Source organism: Meriones unguiculatus, chromosome 11 (assembly GCF_030254825.1).
Source record: "Meriones unguiculatus strain TT.TT164.6M chromosome 11, Bangor_MerUng_6.1, whole genome shotgun sequence".
NCBI lineage: Eukaryota > Metazoa > Chordata > Mammalia > Rodentia > Muridae > Meriones > Meriones unguiculatus.
This window is the reverse complement of record NC_083359.1, coordinates 54,867,910-54,882,606: the sequence shown is the minus strand read 5'-3', so window position 1 is coordinate 54,882,606 and position 14,697 is coordinate 54,867,910. Positions and strand designations below refer to the sequence as shown.

The following is a 14,697-nucleotide window of genomic DNA, read 5'->3' as shown; positions in this document are numbered from 1 at the left end:
AATCAGGGCTGGGATCAGTGACTAAATAAATAAAATAGTAAAAAAACAAGTAAAATAAAAATTAAAATGTAAAAAATCAAGGCTTGAAAGATGGCTTAGCAGGTAAGGACGCTGTGAGACCCACATAAAACTGAAGGGAGAGATCCAACTTCACAAAATTGTCCTCTGACCTCTGCACACAACAGAAAATTTTAAAATTAAGGAAAAATGTAAGGAATGGCAAAAAAAAAAAAAAAGAAACATATTTTCAGTACTTTTGAGACAGGGTTACACTCTGGTTACACTCAGGGTTATACTGTGTAGCTCTGGCTGTCCTGGAACTTGATATGTATGTAAACCAGGCTGAGCTGCAACAGAGATCCTCCGGCCTCAGTCTCCTGACTGCTGGGATTAAAGCTTGTACCACCACACCTGGCTTAAAAACAACATACAAAACAGTATTTCTTTTAATTATGTGTCTGCCTGTGGGTGTGTCTGTGTAGGGATGCGTACATGATTGCAGGTGCCTGTTGAACAGGATGGCGTGGAGCTGGAGTTACAGGTGGTGTTTGTTATCTGGTGTGGGTACTCACCAAATTTGGCTCTGAAAGAGCAGAATGGGCGTTGACCTGCTAAATAGTTTCTCCAACCCCTGAAATAGTTTCTCCAGGCTTTTGTTCCAGAGAGCTCTGTTTAAGGCAGTGGGTCTCAACCTTTTGAATGCTACGACCCTTTTATACAGTTCCTCAAGTGTGGCAACCCCAGCCATAAAGTTACTTTATTGCTACTTTATAACTGTAATTTTGCTCAGTTGAGAAACTCTTCAGTAATTCCCAGGCACACCATTCACCTTGGGCCAATTTCTTTGCTCTTCAGCAACATAGCCTGGTTAACAGTGAAAGAACTCTCAGTTACGCGAACTGTTACAATATGTGTTGGCAATACAAGGGATGGGTTATTGATGATTTTGAGGCTATATCATATTCCACGTAAGTGTTTTCAAAATAACCTTACTGAGCTGTTCATGAAGCTTATGCTAAAAAGCTTAAAGCCACACACACACACACACACACGTTCTAGTGGTATGATTAATTAAACATAGCATGAGAAGTGCATTTTGGTCCAGGCATACACTCAAGAGCAGTTTGCGGAGGACGGGGGCAAGTCTTGTTTTGGAAGTCTGTCCTGTGCAGTGGAGAAACTAAAAGCTGGCCAAAATTTTACTGCCCATACTTGAGATAACCTAAGGCGCTCTTGCAAATCTTCCAAATACCCACTAGGGGGCAGTGTGACAGCCATTAAAACCCGTAAGTTCTAATGTCATGCCCCAGACCTTAGGCTTTTTATTTAAAATTTCTGTGCCTCAGTTTCTTTGCTAAGAGTACTACCCATCCTTTGGAGGTATAATGAGCATTACTGAGTAGCTATATACCAGTGCACTGTTCTGGATACCTGTCCCAGTGTGAGCGCTTAGTGAGTTATTGCTATTTAGATTCTATTACAGTTTATTAATTACTATCACCATCTTCTATTAATTGACTTCTATTAATAGGCTGTTATACTTAAAAATTGAGCCTCTAAACTGCTCCCAAAAGGTACCAGACATCAGCTAGGATACTGTCTTCCATCATTCCCACTGTAATCTACCGGAGACTTGGGACAAGAGAACTCCGAACTGGACTTTCCTGGCATGATTTTCTAGACACTGGAGGTGGGTGTCCACAGTCCACCCTCCTGGAGAGGGCCCTCCATAAGGTCAACCCTAGGAAGAGCCTGGCCATAGAAGGCCAGGCTGGTCCTCAGCCCGGGGCTGTCTCAACTGGCCACCACAAGAAAAATGATCCACTTACTGTCAGGCGCTGCAAACCTACGTGAGCGGGAGAGGGCACCCTAGAGTCTGCGCAGCCAGCTAGGGCGTCTTTCAGCAAAAACCACAGGCCAGCGAAGGTGGAACCTTCTTAAACACTCACCCTTCTAGGTATCATGCCTTGCAGGTGGTGCAGGAACCTTCTCAATGTCACCGCTACACTCTGTCACGATTGTAAACGAATCCAAGTTTTCCAAGTACTTCTTTTTCATCCATTTCTTTTTTTTTCTCTCTCTTGAAAACTTCTTAGGAATAGTCACTATCATCAGGTGAGGAAACCGAGGCTGCACGACCCAGTCACTTGTTTGGCTCCCTCTGCCTCGAGCACCTCAGCACTGCACCACACGTGGGCGCCAGGGCAGTGGTTCTCAACCTTTGGGTCACAAGCCCTTGGGGTTGGCTGACCATTTCACCAGGTTGCCGGAAACCATCTGCATTTCAGAACTTACATTATTATTCACAACAGTAGCAAAATTCAGTTATGAAGTAGCAACAAAAATAATCTTATGGTTGGGGTCACCACAATGTGAAGAACTGTATTAAGGGGTCACAGGGTTAGGAAGGCTGAGAACCACTGGTCTAGATTTCAGACTTGGAGCCTTGACCAGTGGTTAGACCAGTGGTTCCCAACCTTCCTAAAGCTGTGACCCCTTAACACAGTTCTTCATGTTGGGGTGACCCCCAACCATAAAGTTATTTTCATTGCTATTTCATAACTGAATTTTGATACTGTTGTGAATTGTAATGTAAATATCTGTGTTTTCCAAAGGTCTTAGGCAACTGTGAACTGTGACCCACAGGTTGAGAACTGCTTCTGTCGTCTAGAGGAATCAAGGGGTGGGACACCAGCCAACAGGGTCTGGAGCCTGAGCTCCACGCCTAAGGAAGAAGCAATCATATACACAGTTCCAGAGCAGCTCTGTGCACAGGCGTACTGCATAGGCCTTGTTCCATTTCCTGACTAGTACCCCTTTATTAGCAGGTGGCTTTGTTGGAGGAAGCGTGTCACTGTGGGGGCAGGCTTTGAGGTCTCCTGTATGCTCAAGCCACGCCCAGTGTGGCTCAGTCTCCTTCTGGCTGCCTTCAGATCAAGATGTAGAACCCTGAGCTCCTCCAGCTCCACGTCTGCCTGTGCGCTGCCTGTGTGTTGCCATGCTTTCTGCCGTGATGAGAGTGGACTGAACCTCTGAAACTGTAAGCTAGCCCCAATTAAGTGTTTTCCTTTATAAGAGTTGCTGTGGTCATGGTGTCTCTTCACAGCAATAAAACCCAAACTTAAAACATCAGTCCCAGCCGGGTGAGGAGGTACAGTCTGTATTCCCAGCACTCAGGGAAGCAGAGGGAAGTGGGTCTCTGTGAGTTCAAGGCCAGCCTGGTTTTACGAAGTGATTCCAGGACTGCCAAGGCCACACAGAGAAACCTTGTCTCAAAAGAGACCAAAAATAAATAATAATAATAAAGTCAGTCCCATGAACTTTTTTTCTTCCCAAGCTGACTTCTAACTCATGATCCTTCTACCTCAGTTTCCCAAGTGCTGTGGTGATAGGCATGTGCTGCCTGCCTGAAGGGGTCTGCCTTAAGCCCATGATTCACGGCTCTCCTGGGGATGTCACTAACTTATTATTCATGTTAAAAGGAACATCCTTTACTCATACTGTACGGATAAGACCAGGGTGTGACAACCTTAAAGCTAGCTGTCTGCTTTTAAGATGGGGTCTCTCTATGTAGCCCCAGGTTGCCTTGGAATTTTCCATCCTCCTGCCTTTGCTTCCACATGCTGGGATCACAGGTATGTGCCATGCCCGACTTTATTTGGCTTCTTGAGCCATTCCTCACAGTAAGATTTCCAATAGAGAAGGTCTAAGAGAGTCCCTTCGCAATCAGCAAATGCCTGCCAAGAGAGGCCAAAGGGCTTAGCCTGGGTGAGAACTCAGGTGGTCTTTCTGGTCCACTATTACCCACCCCACACACGCCTTTGTGCCCTAAAACAGCCACAGAGCACTGGGCAGCAATTGAGAATGTTGGAATCTTTTCTTCTGTGATCCCACCATCCATGTGAGAGGCAGATCAAGGAGGGTGGCCTTGGAGCACTGGTGCTTCCATTATACAAAACTGTTTGTGATGGCCACCCCTCACGCCCCAGCCCCAGACTGTGAACTCTGAATATTTGTTTTAGAAGGAAGCTGAGAAGAGCAGTTGAGGTGGGGGACAGAGAAGGGCTGTTACAGGTGTTGACACCCCGCCCCCCTCTCACCCAGCCCTGCTTCTCTTTCCTCTTGTCTGTAACCTGTGGACCCCAAGGACAGGGCAGCAAAAGGCTGACACAGACACAGAGAGGGACACACACACCATAGGTACAAACCATTCATTTTATTTCCGGTATTGGTTTATACAAACTTGCAAGATACAAATGCAGAGCTCATTGGGGTTCTTCAGTACCTAATCTGATAAGATGGCCACTGAAAGGAGGGAGTGATTCTCACCCCCCTCAGCCAGGCGCCCCTTCTTCAGGGGAGGACAATCGGCTAGACAGACGCTCAGGGGGTGCTACAGCGGTGCGGTCCCAACAGAGATGCTGCTCATCTAACCATAACTCTTTGTCTAAGGTCACTTTCATACTAAATAAAGACACTGAGATCATAGATTTCCTTGTATGATTTATTGTCTAACACTAGCAAATCAAATTGGCCCCAAATATGTGCATAAATAGATATGTATATATATATTTATATATAGTATTTTTCCTTAGTTTTAAGAGCTGCCAGGAGGAGGGTATCTAATGGGGAAGGAAGGGATTCCATCTTGCAGTAGTCCTGCCCCAAGAACATGCCTTTCACAAAGGCAGGAGGGCACACTTGCTGCTTGCAAGCTTGCTTCCTCAGAAAAACCTTTAAAGTGACAGTAGCAGTATTTGATCGCAGCCTCTTGGTTTTTGGTGAAAGAGGTAATATGTTCACTGGGAAGGCCCTAAGTGGGTAGCCAGGGCTTTCCCCAGAAGCGGTACTTATCCCTAGGCCTATGTCTGGGCTCTGTTCATTCAGAGCAAAAGGCTCCAGGCTGGGAAAAGGGCCAACAAATGCCAGAGGTGAAGGTCAGGCTTCAAAAGGTGGCCAGAAGTGCTGCAAAATTCCCAAAGACATCATTTCAGATTCAGGGAGAGGTCTCCATCCTTCCCAAATCTTTTGCAAGGCGAGAACCTCCTTGCTCAAGTCACCTGTTCAGAAAGCAAGTTTGGGAAGCTGAGCTGCCACAAGCAGAACTCCAGCCCACAGCCTGTCAAAGCACGGAGGTTTCCTGAGAAAGACCCAAACTTTGACAGTGACTGTCAGGCCCTGCCCAGCGAAGAACGAGGCCTCAAGTCTGGATGCCAGACCAATGTGCCATAACTCCCAGAAAGAAAACTCCTAAAGGGAAACAGGTGTGACACAGAGTGGGCTCAAGAGAAAGTGTGGGAGAGGCCTGGGGAGCCCACAGTATTCTCCAGAGGACACAGCGGGTCCCAAGCCACTCTCCGGGCTTCAGCTTGGGTCTTGGGTCTGTCAGAGAGCAGACTGACATCCTTCAAGCTGGCTAGCATAGGCTGCCAGCAACCCGTTTGCCTTTTCTCACAGAGGGCTGAGGGGAGGTGGTCCGGCAGCCCGGTTGAGGACTGCATGTTTGCAGTTGTGAACATTTCCTTCAGGAGTCTCACATGCTTGACAACCCTGCTTTCTGAAGTTGAAAGCAAAGTCAAATTCTTAGACCAGGAATTTCAAGGGAATGCTCTGCTCCTGCCGGATGCAGTCCGGGGGAGCCTGGGGACCAGCCCTTGATGATGATTGGGCAATGGGGCAGAGGCAAGGGCAGAGGTGGGGACCAGGGACAGCCATCCCAGTCTCCTCACACATCACCAATCCCTTTCAGACATTGCACATTTTGAAAATAGATCTGCTTTTTAAACAAAAGCATAAAATAGGTCTGCCTTAAAATAAATCTTTCCTCTCCCCTTCTTTGGATCAAAAAGGCAAGGGGGTGTGGCTTCAACATGCTAAGAATGACGTGGACAGAAAATGGATCAGGGCAGGAGCTGAGGAAAGAATTGACATGTATATATATTACACAGGTACCTATGACATGATCACTTCCATAAAACATATATTAAGGCATGTAAAGCAACATAAAGAGCCAGCTTTATGAACTACAGGGTGAGAATGGAAAAGACACACACATTTCTTGGTATTTTTTGTGTTTCTAAAAATACCACTATTAAAAAAAGAGAGGGAGAGACAAGAGACAGGGAAAGCCCTAAAATTTTGTTTCTCGTGGAAGAGGATGTAGGGAGAGAGGGCAACCTGGGGGCTAATCCCACCTACCAGTATTTAAGGAAGAAAGGGCAGGTTTGGAATGTCACAAGGATCACTTCCCAGAAGCCTGCTGGAAGTGAAGACAGGTGGAATCTTCCTGATCCAGAGTCTCTCAGAAGCAAGACAGTATCCTAAGCACCTATAACAGTACCTGATACACAAAAAGTGCTTGACTAGTATTTGTTGAAAGAATCGTCATCTTTACTTGCATATGAACCAGCAACTGTCCCAACCATGAAGGAGTGGTGGTAATGAAGTGATGGGAGATGACGCAGTTGTTTCCTGGGGCCACTGATGTTCAGGCTGAAGTCTCTGGGCAGCAAGTGTGCCAGGACAGGCCTGGGGGCGTGTGTCTGCAGCTAGCCTTCCTTCACTGCTCTCTGGCTCCATTCACTCATAGTAGGTGAAAGAGAGGAAGGTTCCTGGCTCTCCATGTCCTGTCTTCCCTGGGTAGGTGGGTTGTAAGAAAGCCCAGCCTGTGGTCCTGCTCTAAATGCTTGAGATGAGGAGTAAGTACCTAGACCTTGGCCTCACAGCTAAATTCTCATCCGCTCTTCCCAGGACAACTCCTCAGCTGTCCCACAGTACTTTCCAGGTTTGAATGGGTCAAGAAACTGGCTAGGTAAGGCCCCAAGGCTGACAGACTCTATGTAAAACAGTTTTTTCTCTGCCTATGATCCTAGGAGAGAGACAGGCAGCAGTCCTTGACACAGGTAGGACCATCTCCAGGCTACCTCACTAACATTCCTTTACTCCATACCTTGCTACCAAGCACCTCAGCTGGGGCTGATGTGTGCCTGGTGAGTCCTCTTGGTGCCACCTGCTCCTGAGAAAGATGTGAAGGTACATAGGTCACAGTCAGGCTCTCTGCTTGGCACTAACCTAAGGCTTCACACAAGAAGCCATTCTTATTCTCTCTTCCCCTTTCCCCCCTTCCTTGCCTTCCTGCTACTTGAGAAAAGCATCTGGCTTTCCCTTCCTTCACTCTCTAAGTCTCTCTCCTCTTCCATCTGCTCCTGCTTCCCACTTGCCCTCAGACACTGCACAGACCTGCTGTCTTCTCTCTATAACACACCTGACCCCTCCAGGAGCCCAGGAGCCTCTCCCTATCACTCATTGTCTTCTTTGGCTCAAGCAGGGTGGCTGATCTCCAGGAAACTCTGGGAAACCCATCAGCAGAGCCATGCCAAAGCCTTGGGTGTCACCGAGGCAGCTGGGACTGAAGGGGAAGAAGATGATGGCAAGAGTTTGGCCTCTCAGTGTGTTGTATGGGTTCCAAGGGATGGAGAGTCTGTCTTGTCCTCACTTCTAGTCCTCACTCATTGTTGAGGGTATGCTCCCCACCACCAGGAGGCGGTTTCCATCAGGGGATGGTGGCAGGAGGAACACATAATGCCATCCAAAACTGCCCTTGAGCTCCCTGTGATTGGAGCCTCAGAGAGAATGACATCCTGGCCTTGCCATTCCAGGCTTTGCCTTAGAACCATGGCATGACAGTGCAGGCTTCCGGGCAAGGGCAGCAGATGTGAATTTGAAGGCACCCATGCTCCGTTCTGAAGCAGCCCTGGCCCCCAGCCTGGCTCTCCGTGGCACTCCCACGGTGGGTGCAAGAGCAGGAGGCCAGGATGAGGAGCCAGAGCCTTGGCTGTGCAGTGGATGTTATCAGAAGGTGGCTCTGTGGAGCTTCACAGCATTGGCCTCAGCCAGGGCTTGCACTAAAAGAGAGAGATAGAGAGAGAAGCAGGTGAGACTAGATCACAGGGAGGCACCTCCATCCAGCTTCTCTAGGGAGTTAGACACTTCATTACAAAGAGCTGGGGAGCCACCCCTTTCCCAACCTGGAAAGAGCAGAAAGGAGGGTGAGAAGTCAGGTTCTTTTCCATTCCTAACACATGGCTGTGTGCTGCAGGGGAGGGAAGAGCAAGGCGGGGCTATGGTGCTTTAGCACTGCCTGCGGCTACATTAATGTCTGGGCGTGGAGACACAGCATCTAGGTGCTTCTCAGGGTTCTGTGGCAGGATTGCTGTGGATCTCAAGGGAGGGAAACTGGTTAGCAGACCAGAAGTATAGGGTGGTGGGTACGGAGGTAGGAGGCCAGGGAAGTACCTTCCCAAGCAGCAGACAGGTGTGGTATTAGCACCATTCTCTTCTGCTTGCAAGGAAGCAGAGTCATGGGCATTGCCATATCTAAGAAGCAGCCTTGCCAGCCACCTGCAGCCAGGACTGCTTGGAGACACTGGTGGCTCAAGCGGACAAATGGAGGTGGACACTGTGCACAGGGTACCAGGGTGGGGAGAAGCAATGAGAAGGCATAGATGACTCAGTGGGGTGGGGGAAGGAGGACCCCCCTCCCCGAGGTGCACAAAATACAGTAGAAAAGTGCTTACGTCAGAGCTCAGACCCGCATGGTATGGCTGCTGTCGGCGCCCCGTGGGCGTTCAGACGGTAGGGGGTTGACTGGTGGAGTCGGGGAAGCAGGGGAGGTGGGAGGGCTTGGGGTGGCACATTGCACTGGAAACAGAAATGAACAGGGAGTGAATAGAGGACAAGGGCTGTTAGGGAAGGAGATGGGCACCCGGAGCAAGCGAGGGCACTCCCGGGGCAGGGAGGCAAGCAGAGAGAGAAGAGCTGGGCTGGGAGCTTGCTCAAGCAGAGGCAAAGCTGTCCTTAGCTCCCAGGTACAGCGGAGGATAGCGAGGCCCCTGAGGAGACCTGGCCAGACCCAGGCTCTGCTAAGAAGCAGCGGGATGGTGCATGAGGCTACACCAGCTCTGGGATAGAGTCCCTTCCCATCCACACTGCGAGGTTCATGTTCCACCCTGTGCAGACAGAATGGAGGCGTGGCACTTCACACCAGCTATGGCGGCTGCACCCATGAGCATGATTAATAGTGCAGTAAAGTCACACCAGTCCACGGCTTAAAGGAGAAGTAGGACAGTCGCCGGGAAAATAATTTTCAAATGGATTCCGGATAGCCACAAAGTCAGCGCTGTCAACTCTGGTGGCTCAGGAGCCACACCCACAATCACGAGGAACCTTGTTCTGACCGGTCCAGCAGAGGGCCTTCAATCCACTCTTGAAAAATCATTTTGAGCTTTAAAATGGTGACATTTGGACTGATGCGATTTTGCTCTATCATCATGTCATGTGAAGAACAGCAAAGGGGAGAGACAGTGACAAGGAGAGTCGTCTAAGTGGCAACGAAGCCCTTGCACATCCTCAGTCTAGCCAAGGCGGAAGGATGGCACAGAGTGCAACCTTAACTTGGGCTCAGAAAAGAACCAGACCTCAGCCAGGAGTCACACTGCGTTTCTAAGATGTGACATTAAACTTCCAAGTCCTTGATGCCCAACTTGGCACCGGCCTCACCACCTCTGACCTCTGTGTAACTCTGGGCCAGTGTGCCTGCTACTGTTGTTATGGGCATATCTTCCGTGTGTTCATAGCCCAGGTTGCTCAAGTGCACGCGAGGTCATATCTACTTCCCATAATGCCATTTGTGCCTGGGATCTGACACCACCACGTTACACTCATTTTCCACAACTAAAATAGGTGCTTGTGCACTTTCAAGCCTCAATACTTCCGAATGATCCAACATACTTATCACATCAGAGGCAGAAACACTCACAAATGCTTTTCAACACATTCACCCTCATGTCCAGATCTCCAAAGCAGGGTTATTTAGGGGCCAAGTTCACACTCTAAAACAGTCAAAAACCCAACAGCGAAGCAACGCTGCTCCCTGGGGAGCCAAAGCCAGTGTTATAACATCTACCTAGTAGGGCTCCCGTGAGCGAACACAGAGATTTTCAGACTCCACTCACTGTTAACTCACAGTTCTAACAGGTGCTGACCTGCTGGTGCTCTTACGCACAGATCAGAAGCAGAAAGCCAGGGTGAGAAAAGGGAAAGAAAGAGGGGAGTTGAAAGGCTCCACGCAGCTCTAAGATGGCTGGTATAAGTGAAGAAATAGAGAGGACAGGACATGGAGGCGTAAGCGTGGAGGGGACCACACTTGGGTGTGGAGAGAGTCACATGGAAGGGCGGCTCCTGGGGGCACGCCTTCCCCAGAAGTCAGGAGCGTAAGGACACTGACAGTATGGACTGAGGAAGGAAAAGGCAGTTAGGTGAGTACTGTCTCTTTAAGGAAACATAAACGCACTGAACCAAGTTAATTTCAAATGTGTAGCAAGTACATATCGGACAGATGTGGTGCTACAATGCATGTACATCTGCACGCGTGAGCAGCCACACACATTTGCAAGTGCACCCACCTCTCACCTCACCTTGCGCATAGACATTTCTCCAGCTACAGCGTTCCCGACACACAAAAAGCCAGTCACACATAAATGTGCACATTCATACATGTCACCTCCACCCACAGGAGCACACATACATGCTCACACACGGCATTCCTACATTTGCCCTTAAACATACCAATCATCAAAATATACACAGCTATGCATCTACAAACATTACCAGGTCCAGGACATCTGTGCCAGGCACAGACTCAGAAACACCGTGCCTTCTCTTATGGCACACACTGAATCAGCATGCGGCAGCCAGGTAAGCTTACAAGCAGAACACCCCTCACTGATTATGTTGTCCATGACACACATACCCTTTCAGCTCTGCATGCCAAGCCTGCTGCTCTTGGGATCTATGCCCAGCCGTTCTCCCACCCAGTGTCCAGGGTATGAACCTATGCCCACAATGCGTGTGCCCAGGACTCTGGCTCGTGCTCTGGGCCACAGGCCAAGGATAGCAGACAGCGGGCTAGTTTGAGGTCTGGCCCTATCATAGCCTTTTTTTTTTTTTTTTTTTTTTTTAAAGTTGTGGGGAGTTTTGGCAAAAGCACAATGACCACTTGCTTTCGGCACACAGAGCCTGAAATGTAAGCCCACGTGTTGTTAGTGGGAAATCTAATAGGTCCCAGAGCTTTGTTTTCCTGAAACCTGGACAGCTGGGAAACAATGGAGAAAGCCAGGTCCCTGGCAGGGCAGAGGGGAGTTTTTAATCATTGTATATGCCACCCCCTTGAAATAGGAAGTGCCTTTTGCCCAAAGCGTGTGGAATTTGATTCAGGTTCAACTTAGGTTCAAGTTCCTTTTGTAACTAAAGTAAGGAGAGGTTACAGGAAGCCTCCCTGCCTGCAGCCAGACTGGTTGTGCTGCCTTGGCTGCAGGAAAGGAGCTGGCCCTCCTAGCTCTCAGCCTAGACACTGGGGTACCTGCAGCCCCCAGTGCTTCCCAGTCTTCCATCCTGAGCTTCATCATTCCCTAAACCACAGCAGGGGCTCCTCGAGGCTTAACTGGTCTCTTCCTTGTTGACATAACCCTCTGGCTCTAATGTGCATGTAGAAAGTGAGAAACAGGCAGAGGGTTCTCATTTCAACATCAGCTCCTACTGGTTCAAGTCTTTCTACCCAGCACTCAGCACTGCCATTGTCCCAGCCTGGCACCGTTCGGGGGCTGCCATCTGCTGCTTCCAACCCTTGCACCATTTGAGCTAGGGGCAGGCGTTCTCAATTTTACCAGTGAGGAAATGGAGGCTTGGAGTGCCATTTGTCATCAACACAAAGCGCCATCGTTTCCACCGCCCTCCGGCTTCCATCTTTATCTGCTTGCTCCTGCATCATCAGGCCTGCCATCACTGTGGCCTGTAACCTGGTCTGTGTCACTTTTACTGGTCACCTTGAGCCATGGCTGATCTCATATCATTTATCCTAACTGTGGCCACCAAAGCTCACAATTTGTGGGTGTGGTAGTGCCACCATTAATCTCAACACTCAGGAGTCTGAGCAGGAAGATGGAGGGCTCCAGGCCATGCTGAGTTACACAGCCAGACCCTGCCTCAAAAACAAAACAAACTAAGATGATCCTACTATGTGAGGCTACGCTAACACTGCCTTACCATGCCCTCTCATTCACACAAACGCCCCTTCATTCACATTCCCCACCTCCAGGGTGCTGCTCCAGCCTGTGGAAGTTAGTCCCAGTGACTTCAACACTATGGTATCTAACTGGGACCTCTGTGTCAGTGTGAGCTCACGCCCTCTTCAGCGTCTCTTAGTAGGGAACTTAATTTGGATCAGCAGCCAAGGTGAAGATGGAATGGCTCTCAAGTTCTTACCATACCTTAACCCCCCCCCCACTTGGTCATCTTTGCATTCTTTTGTTTGCATGTAGCTAAGGAAAAAGCAGAAGAAAGCCTGAACACCTGGCCTCCTCACCCATGGTGGCAAACATACTTATGCTTCCTGAGGAAGCACCATCATCGTCTCTTCTCTGTGGCTTTCCAGGGGCAGATGGCTCCGAGTTCCCTGCAGCTTCTGACTGGTTCTCTGTAAAGTGGCTGTGAGCATCATAACAGCTGAGCCCCTGGAGGTCAGCCAGTGTGGACCCTTCCTACTGAGCCCAGCCTGACCCCGGTGCTCAGTGAATGCTCAGCATGACCCTGAGAACCTCTCCCTGGCCTGGCATCTCTCTGAGCCTGCCCCCCGGCAGTACTGCACTTCCTCCCCTACACCTGGTCAGCTGGTGTCCCTGGCGGAGCGAGGCCCAGCCCCTCTCACCAGACAGCATGCGGCCCCTGCGGGAGGCCTCGGTCGCCAGGGCACAGGAGATTTCAATCCGCTTCTCCTGCTCCTGCAGCTGGCTCTCTGAGTCCTGGGGCACGTCCACAGAGTCCCCCTCGCCGACGGGCACCACGTTCTGCATACTGAAGAGGCACAGACACACAGACATGGAGGGAGGGACAGCATGGTCCAATTGGCTTGGGGTGGCCTGCAGCTGAGGTTGGTGGGGAGGGCCAGGGGCCTTTGAGGAAGCTGCCTGTGGTGCCCAGCAAGGCTGTCCCTAGGAGCGAGGGAGATCCTGGCAAGATCTTGGGACCCCTACCCTCAACATTTTCGAATGAGTTTTCGAGGTTCAAGTAAACATGTGGGGCAGCCTTGAAGGGGAGGAGGATGAGCCGAGGCACCCTCTAGTTTGTGCACAAGCCCAGCAGTTCTCTCTAGGGCCCAGAGGCAGCATCCTCATTCCTGCCAGAGGCCTGGGTATGTCTGCTGCCTCTGGCCACTGCTTCCATTTTTCTCTACCCTTGGGAGGCAAGGTGCCTCCAAGACATCTAGTACCCAGGGAACCTGGGTGCAGGGAGGGTGGTGGAGCAGCTGGCCCTTCTAAGTCTATTACCTGGATTTGGCAATGAGCGTCTTGATCCTTTCCACCTTCTTCTGCTTCTCCTTCAACTCCTCGGGGCTCAAGGGCGCATCAGGTTCCAGGTCAATGTACCGTTCAGGAATGAGGACTTTGTCTGGAGTGGAGAGCTGTGGAGGGCCTGAGGTTACCACCCACACCCCTCCCTGGCCATCCCCTCCCTCAGCCCCCTCCTAAACCCACGTACCTCCTTACTGATGTCCACATCGTAGTGCTGGGGCTCCAGCTCCATTTTCCGAAGCCGGGCGATTTCCTCCCTCGGAGTCTCATACACCTGGCCGCCAGACTCCTCGGCCCGGAGGGCTGCCTCCAGGTTGGAGATGTCCACTTCATGGATGCTGCGGTGACGGCGCACCTGGGGGACAGCACTGTCGTGAGCATGTCTCCCTCCAGGCAGTTCTGACCATTCCTGTGTCCTCGCCCCTGACCAGCAACCTTGATCAGGCCCCCATCTTCCTGCACTGCAGAGCCTCCTTCCCTCCCCTCCGCTTCCCCCACACCTGCCTACAGCAAGGCCTGGGGACACACTCTCATCAGCGTTTCCTGTCAGTTCTTGCTCTTGCACTTACAGGCTGTGCCGCACACCTCAGGCAGAAGAAGCAGTGTGCCCAATTGATTTCTAGTAGCTTTTTGCTAGGGAAGTTCTGCCCTAGCAGCTTGAGCAGAACTGGAGGAAGGTAGGATTTGCATTATTGTTTCTTCTCTATTTCTGAAACTTACTGTAAAGAAAAGTTAAACAGGTTCCTTGGCTCCACCCACCTCATACTTAGAGTTGTGCAGCCCAGAAAGCCCTTAATTTCTATTGGCTTTGTTTCCCTAACTATAAACCAAGGGTGATAAAATTTGAAATAATTGCTGTCATGGATGGGGTTAAATAAAGGAATATGGGTGCTCTATGAACAGTCCTGCTTGAGGGCTACCATGGCTGTCTTTAGGGCACCCAGGCCAATGCTCAACACACAGAAGGCACTCCAGAGTCAGGTAAAAGTGATGACTTTCCATATGATGGATTTTTCACTATTTTCTACCAAATTAATTTTTTCTTTTAAGTGTGTGTGTGTGAGAGAGAGAGATCACAGGTACAGAAAGCATGTGTATGTAGGCACCTGCTGAGGCCAGAAGAGGGTGTTGGATTTCTTGTAGCTAGAATTACATGTAGTATGGACCATCTTATATGAGTGCCAGGAACTGAATGCCAGTCCTCTGCAAGAGCAGCAAGTGCTCTGAACACTAAATGAATTTTTGAATACTTCATCTCAGCAGAAACATTCCTCATTTTCTCTGGCGTTAC

The 14,697-nt window shown here is 49.9% G+C and overlaps 1 protein-coding gene across 20 annotated transcripts in view; it reads right to left on the bottom strand.

Annotated features, from left to right (window-relative positions):
- Positions 1-4,201: 4,201 nt before the first annotated feature.
- Positions 4,202-14,697, bottom strand: part of Plekha6 (pleckstrin homology domain containing A6) — a 136,922-nt gene continuing 126,426 nt past the window's right edge. For 18 of the 20 annotated variants that reach the window (XM_060364308.1, XM_021633746.2, XM_060364307.1 and 15 more), the window contains 5 exons: positions 13,594-13,761; positions 13,383-13,516; positions 12,764-12,909; positions 8,577-8,700; positions 7,765-7,904 (listed from right to left, as the gene is read on the bottom strand). In XM_060364308.1, coding sequence (XP_060220291.1) covers positions 8,585-8,700; positions 12,764-12,909; positions 13,383-13,516; positions 13,594-13,761 — 564 coding nt within the window. In that variant the 3' untranslated portion in view covers positions 7,765-7,904; positions 8,577-8,584. Of the gene's footprint in view, positions 7,905-8,576; positions 8,701-12,763; positions 12,910-13,382; positions 13,517-13,593; positions 13,762-14,697 lie in introns of all 20 variants that reach the window. The other 2 variants (XM_060364305.1, XR_009584549.1) reach the window with 2 other exon arrangements.